The 7,277-nt window shown below is 60.5% G+C and overlaps 1 protein-coding gene across 1 annotated transcript in view; it reads right to left on the reverse strand.

Annotated features, from left to right (window-relative positions):
* Positions 1 to 347: 347 nt before the first annotated feature.
* SNX27 (sorting nexin family member 27) overlaps positions 348 to 7,277 on the reverse strand; it is a gene marked incomplete at its 5' end in the record, with an annotated part of 12,121 nt that continues 5,191 nt past the window's right edge. Inside the window, 7 exons of the mRNA XM_010005624.1 lie at positions 348 to 395; positions 3,147 to 3,209; positions 4,841 to 4,900; positions 5,073 to 5,201; positions 5,376 to 5,525; positions 6,445 to 6,534; positions 6,834 to 6,997. Coding sequence (XP_010003926.1) covers positions 348 to 395; positions 3,147 to 3,209; positions 4,841 to 4,900; positions 5,073 to 5,201; positions 5,376 to 5,525; positions 6,445 to 6,534; positions 6,834 to 6,997 — 704 coding nt within the window. The remainder of the gene's footprint in view (positions 396 to 3,146; positions 3,210 to 4,840; positions 4,901 to 5,072; positions 5,202 to 5,375; positions 5,526 to 6,444; positions 6,535 to 6,833; positions 6,998 to 7,277) is intronic.

The following is a 7,277-nucleotide window of genomic DNA, read 5'->3' on the forward strand; positions in this document are numbered from 1 at the left end:
ACCCCCCCTCCCCAAACCAGCGGTGACTGCACCAAAACCTGCCCCAAAAGCAGCTTTTTTTGACCCTTTTTTTGTCCACCGCAGGGTCCTTCCCAGCTGGACCCTCAAGAACCCGTGTGGAAACACCCAAAACCAACCCAAAACACGGGGAAAACAGGTGGTCAGGGTGTGCAGAGCCCTGAGGCAGCAGCAGGAGGTTCCTCTGAGCCACAAACAGGAACGTGACGAGTGGTGTTATTATTAATAATATTTAGTTTAAGGGCTTTAATACAATAACAGAATTTTAAGTGTTAATTGGGGGGGGGGGGGGTGTTGGGGGGGGGTTAATGTTCTTCTGTGCCGAGGGGCTAAGTGGCTGCGTCCCTCTGCTGTGACCTGACCATCTGAAAGATGTTCTGAAAGAGAAGAAACAGGAGGTTAAACACACGGCGCCGCCTGGGAAGGGCCGGGATGGATCCTCCGGGATCCTCCGGGATCCTCTGGGATCCTCCGGGAGCTCTGCCAGGGAACGGGGGACCTGGGCAGGGGGGCCCGAGTGTCCCCAGCACAGAAAGCCTGGGGACATCCAGGACATCCTGGTCCTACCACGGATACTGCTCCAAGGGGCTCCCCAGAAGCCCTGCTGGGCTGGCAGGATCAGGAGCTGGATCCTGTGGGAAGGGGAATCCAGACAAACCCCCTCCTGGCTCTCCAAGATCCCCCCTCCCCAAAACGCTGCTCCAGGTCCCCAACTCCAGGAGGGGCAGATGGACCCAAGGGAGCAGCCGGGGTTTAGACACCGACCCTGGATGTTCCAGGGATGCTTGTTCCAGGTCCTTGGGGCTGGAACCCAAGCCAAGAGGAATGGGGGGACAAGGATGAGGGCGGGGACACCCCCGGGAGCTCCTGCTGGGGTTTGGTGCCCCCAGGAGCAGCAGTGCTGGCTGGGAGCCCTGGATCCTGCACATCCCAACTCCTCTTGGGCACAGAGGGAAAAAACAGAGCCCTGGGGGAAAGGGGCTGGAGCAGGAGCTGGAAGGAGGGCAGGAAGAGGGCAGGAAGCAGGGCTGGAAGCAGGGCAGGAGCAGCCCTGGGAGCTGCAGGTCCCCCTGGGCAGCCGGGCTGGCTCCCAGCTCCAGGATCAACCCCTGCTCCAGGAAAAGGCCCGAGGTTGAAAACGACCCAAATTCCTCCCGGAAGAGCTGACAGGGCAGAGCTGCCCAAGGACGGAGCCGTGTCCCCGTGTCCCCCTGCCCCGACCTGGCACAGCTCCCTCCTACCACATCTGAGCCCCCCCAGTGCCCCCAAACACAGCTTGTCCCCTGTGGTGAGGCAGCCTTGTCCTTGGAGGGGACACCCCGGGGGCCACCACATCCCCTCAGTGCCAGCCTGAACAGAGGGTCCCAGCCCGAGCAGCGGGGTCATACAGAGCCAGGTTTTCGTTTCCCAGCAGGAGGGGAACTGGGCTCAGCCCCATCCTGCTTCTCAAGGCCGCTCAGCACCACATCCCCCTGGCAGGACCACCCCCTTCCCATCCAGCCTTGGAGCTGATGCTGGGGAGAGAAAAACCACCCAGTGACCTGGGCAGAAATGCTCCTGATCCTCCCCTCCTGGCTGTGGTGGGAGCAGGCAGGGTCTGGGGGCTGCTCCGTGTCCCCAGGGGGGTCTGGGGGGATGATGGATGGTACAGCCTGGGGAGCCAAGGGCTCCACTCCCTCCACCCAGAGAAGTCACAGGAATGGGAACAAACTGAATGGGAGCAAAACAGTTCCCTGGTGGTGAAGTAAAGGGATGAACAGCCCAGATAAGAGGGAAGGAAAAGCCATTCCTGTTTTCCATTCCCAGCCCCGTTATCCCAGTTGCTGCCCAGCCAGGGGGGGAGTGGGAGGAATCCCAGCACACCCAGATCCTGCCCGGATCCCAGAGCCTCCCAGCTCTGACTGCAACAGCCCCGGGGAGCTCTGCCACCTCCTCCCAGAGGGAAATGGGTTCCCTTGTGGCTGGGATAATCACGGGACAAACTTCCAGCAGCCCCTGAGCAGCAGGAGCTCCGGGCACGGCTCTTTCACTGCTCCCCTCTTCAACAAGGCCATTTAATCCCAGAGCTGGACAATCCCGGGTCCCTTCCTGGGAAGGTGGAGGGTGCAGAGCCCAGCACAGCTCACAGGGCAGAGCTGCCACCAGCAAATCCCTCTGGGCTTTGTGGAGAAGACACCAAAGGGGCCTGGAGACCCCCGGGGCCGTGGGACCCCCCGTGAGGGCAGCAGATCCACTGGGACACCACCCAGGCTGTGTCACCCCCTCCCACCCCACGGCGGCTCCTGCCCCTTTGACGTCCGACGCCACAACCCGCTGGGAGCCAGGGGAGCTCCAGCCCAGGCTCACAGGTCCCAGGCTCACAGTTCCCAGGCTCACAGGTCCCAGGCTCACTCGCTCTCCCTCTCAAGGGCTCCAAGAACCCACAGCTATTCCCGACCCCGAGCAAAGAAGGAAGAGCTGAGGAGGGAGCGCCGGGAAGCGCCGGCTCCAGCATTCCCAGGAGGATGCTCCGAGGCAGCTGCAGCCAAAGCCAAGCCTACCAGGGGAGAGCCTGGAGACAGGCAGGTGACATTCCAGGATGCTTCCCAGTGCATCCTGGTGCAATTGCCCGTGTTTAGCTCTAAATCCTGCCCGGGACGCTGCGGACACGGCCGGGCAGGAGCAGCAGGAGGGGAGGGGCTGGAAGGTGCTCCAGGACGAGTGGTTTTGCTCCCCGGCCAATCCCTACGGCTCCACCTCTGCAGAACAACAGAAGAAAACCAGGGGCCCACGGGCTGGGTCAGGTCTCTGGTCCTTCAAAGGAGGCGTTTGTCCCCTTTCCAGCTGCCTCCTGCCGGGAGGCACCGCGGGATCCCGGCTGCAGCGTCACGTTCCGGGCGATCCAAAGAGTCCAGGAGACAGGCCCGCGGGTTTCTCCCGTCGGGAAAGAGGCCGACAAGCACAAAAGGCATCTCTATTCCCAGGAAAAGCAGCAGGAGGGTATTTTACTCGGCGGGTCCCCTCCGAGGAGAAGCCACTGGGAAGGGACACTGTCCTACGCTAAAGGAGCTGGAGCAGAGGAGCAGGAGGGACAGCGCAGCCAGCCCGGCTCAGAGAGCCCAGATGCTGTTTGTTTTCAGCCCCATTACCTTGCTGCACACATTGTCTTTACTGCAGTTCTTGTTATCCTTGTCTGTTGCTTCCTCCTCCACCTTTACAGGGGAAACAAAAACAAAATAAAGGGTATAATTAAAGAGCGGTGGGGATGGGGGGATGGAAAGAGGCTGAACAGCTGGTGTGGGAGCGGCTGGGAAAGCGTCGGGATGGGCTCCAGGGTGGTCCATGGATGCTGGACACAGAGCTGGGATTCAGAGAACAAGCCAAGGAACCTCCTGGGCAGCTCTGCTCCAAGAGCAAAGCCACAAAGACTGTCCCCAGGAGGGACAGAGCTGTCACCTCCGGCTGGGACACAGATGCTGAGCACAGGGAGCACCCGGAGCTCCGGGCACTGCTGAGCCCCCCCAGCCTCCCCCTGCAGGGCTGGGACAAAGGGGGGTGGGCTCTGGGGGGCTCTAAGGGGGCTCCTGCCTGCTGCCCCGGATCAAGGGGCTGGGCTGAGCTGGGGGGCACAGCCCAGCACCGGGAGGTCTCGCCGCTGCTCACTGGTGGGAGGTTCAGCTCCGCCCCTCCAGCCAAGCCAGGAATCCCATTTCCTGGTTTCCTGGAAAGCTCTTCCCGGCTCCCGCTCCTTCCCGCGGTGCCGCCCTGCGGCGATCCCGGTGATCCCAGGCCCTGCCCTCCCTGCCGGGCTCACTGCGGCTCCTGCCCCCGGCGGAGCCAACACCTGCGGGAGGCAGGAAACTTCCAAGAAGGGAAAGCGGGAGGAGACATCGCTGCCCTCCTGGAGCCTCCACGACCAGGTAGACTTTCCTGGATCACCATTTCAGACGTGCTGCCTTTAAGCCCTGGTTTTGGTCCCCAAATCCATGAGCTGGCAGAGACAAAGCATGAGCGGAAAGAGGATCACGAGCAGATCAAGAGCAACAAGAGAGGATCCAGCCTCCAAGAGCTGCTTATCTCTGAGCCCACAAGGGAGAGAGACACCCCTGGGACAGCAGAGACACCCCTGGGACAGCAGAGACACCCCTGGGACAGCAGAGACACCCGTAGGATGGGAATCCAGCCCCATCCCAGGGCAAACCCCGGACAGCCAAGCCAAGGGGACTGCACGCAGCTTTTCCAGCTGCTCTTGGCCCCTTCCCTGCAAGAGAACCTGGTGGGAGCAGCCCCTGGGGATGACAGACTTGGGGCAGCCCCACAGAGGAGCAGCAAATGGACACGAGGTGATAAAAGGTCTCCCTGAAGCAGGAGGAGAGGAAAGGGGAAGGCAGGTGGGCCTGTGTCTTCCCAGCCAGGGCTCAGAGCCTGGAGAAGGTTGAGCTGCCACCTCGGGCTGGGATTCAGGAAGAAAACCCCCTAAAATGTCTCCACTTCTCAGCAGATTTTCACCAGAGACTCCAACAACCCTTCCTGAATAATTCAGCAACCTGCACAACCTCCCCCAGAGGACCCTTGGCCAACTCCAGACACGGGGGAGCCACTGATCCTGCTTGGCTGCACCAGCTTCCCCGGCCCCGGGGAGCTCCAGGATCCAGCTGCAACATCAGACACCCTTCCATGCACAGAGCCTGAGCTTCTGAGAGCCCCCCGAGCTACCCCATGCTCCCCAGAGACCTGGGATCACTCCGACCATTCCCCATCCAAGCTGCTGTTAAGGACCAGCAGGAGCACCGGGCACAGGTGGGAGGCGGAGCCGTTTTTCCCTGCGCTGTCGGGCTCTTACCTCCTTCCTCCACTTGAGCTCGCAGAAAACCCGCTCGAAGCACTCGTGCATGTAGTTGAACTGCCAAGAGAAAGCAGGATCCCTCAGGGCTGCCGGCCCGGAGCTCCCCGGGCTGCGGGCTCCTCCTGGCGGCCACCGGCTCCTCCATCGCCCCCCGGCTTCCAGAGGGAGGGAGAGCAGGAGCTGCCGGGCTTTTCCTCCCCAGATCTCGCCGGGAAAGGGGGGTACTTACATAGGGGGTGAAGATTTTAACCCATCGGGGTTTCTTCTCTCCTCGTGCGTACTCGAAGCAAAACGCCATTCCCTCCTCGTCCGTGTCCCACCGCTGCATCTCGTCCCATTCAAACGCTATTACCTGGTTCTGGAGGAGGAGCCCCAGGTGAGGACAGAGCCAGCAGGGAGGGCAGGGTTAGGGGGGGCAGGGTCGGCAACGCTGAAGTGGGGAGGGGGCTGCCCGGGCCAGCCCGGCTGCAGAGATGGGGACGAGCCGGGGAAGGAGAGGTGGGAACACCCCAACCCCCAGGACCCCCCTCACCTCCAGCTGCCCCTCCTCGGTGCAGGCGTGGAGCTTAAAGTGCTTGATGCTGATGGCTGTGACCACGTGTCCCTTGCGCCGGGAGTCGCAGGAGCAGTGGGGGAAGATGATCTCGTTGTAGCCCTCGCACGTCCGCAGCATGTTCAGGTACTGCGGGGCGACACGGCGCTGGCTCCGCGGCACCCGCAGCCCCTAAAGCCCCCCGGCCCTGCCCCAGCCCAGGGAGGCTGGATCCCATCCCCAGGGACACTGGATCCCATCCCCAGGGACACTGGATCCCCTCCCAAGGACACCAAAAAAGGTTCAAATGACTTTTAGTTCCCACACCCAGGCTGAAGGGCCCAAATTCTCACGTCGCGCTCCAGGACCCGTAACGACCTGGGGGAAGCACTTGGGTTTCACGGGCTCTTTGGGACACAGATGTTGTCACCTCCTACTAGCCCAGGGCCCTGCTGCATCTGGGGTGTGTGTGGATAGATATATACCCATGTTGGGATATACCAGGAACATCCAGATCTTTCCTTGGCCATCAGAAAGGTGATAAAAGGAGCAGGAACAAACCAGCCATGACAAAACCCGCAGGAGGAAGCATCTATTTACTGATTCTCATCATCAGTTAATAATTAACCTTCTTGGCTTAGCATTCCTGGTGATCTTTGGGGTCCATCCCAGAGCAGACCCCCAGCAAGGACCCCTCAGAGCCATCAACACTCAAAGAGGCTTTAAGGAGAGGCCCAAGATCAGCCAGGCTGGGTGAGAAGATGCCAAGGTGGCCCTGAGAAGGCAGCAGGGCAGCCCAGCACCCCAAGCTGCCCAGGAGTTATTAACTAGTTGGATTCTTCTGCTCTTTGATCCTCAAGCAGTGTGTGCAGAATCAGACTGGTTTGGGTTGGGAAAGACCTTCAAAGCTCCTCCAGTCCCACCCCCTGCATGGGCAGGGACACCTCCCACCAGCCCAGGTTGCTCCAAGCCTTTGGACACTCCCAGGGATGGGGCAGCCACAGCTTCCTTGGGCAACCTGGGCCAGTGTCACCTTTCCAGACACAGAACTGCTAACAGGATCACTCACCATGACCATCTTCCTCTGCTCACACAGCTTCTGTAGCTGGTAGGACTTCTCCTCTGCTTTGATGTAGCCTTTCTTGACATCATCAACAGCCTAAAGAGAAAAGGGAAAGTAAAACCCAGGAGGTCAGACTGGAGGACTCCTCACTGAGTCACAACACTTTGCTGGCCCTGAGGTTGCTTTGAACAGCCACCCACATTCACAGCCCCAGAAGGTGACCAGTGTCCCCAGAGAGGCAGGAAACCACAGACTTCCACTCCTTGAAGGCACCCGAGCAGGACTGACCCTCCCTTTCAGGCTGCTGCCAGCACACCAAAGCACAGCAGAGCCTGGCAGCCCGGCTGTCCCGCTGCCTCACCTCCAGAATGCAATTCCAGCTCTTGAGCACCTACCTGATGGAAGAAGTAGGTGACAGCCAGGTCGTTGTCATTGAGGAGAACCTCCTCCTCAGTGGTGAAGAGCCACTTGCGGATGGTCAGGCACGTCCCTGGCACTGCTGAGGTGTAGTTCTGCACGTAGAGTTTGTGGGGGAACTCGTTGGGCGCCAGTTTGCGCACTGGAAAAAGCACAGGACGGGGAGGTGAGTGACCCCACTGTCCCCAAACTGCCCCAGACTGCCCCAAACTGACCCCAGACTGCCCCAAACTAACCCCAGATTGTCCCCAGACTGACCCCAGACTGCAGAAGGGAGGGCAGCAGCTCCCCAAGTATCAATCCCACAGTCAAGCCTCAAACATTATCAGGATTTAACCATGGAAGTTGAGATGAGAAGCCAAGATGCTGAGGCCTGGACACCACCCCCCACCTGCCTGTGCCCATCTGCCCTCCATCCTCTT

Source organism: Chaetura pelagica, unplaced genomic scaffold (genome assembly GCF_000747805.2).
Source record: "Chaetura pelagica isolate M959 unplaced genomic scaffold, ChaPel_1.0 scaffold2569, whole genome shotgun sequence".
Classification (NCBI taxonomy): Eukaryota; Metazoa; Chordata; class Aves; order Apodiformes; family Apodidae; genus Chaetura; species Chaetura pelagica.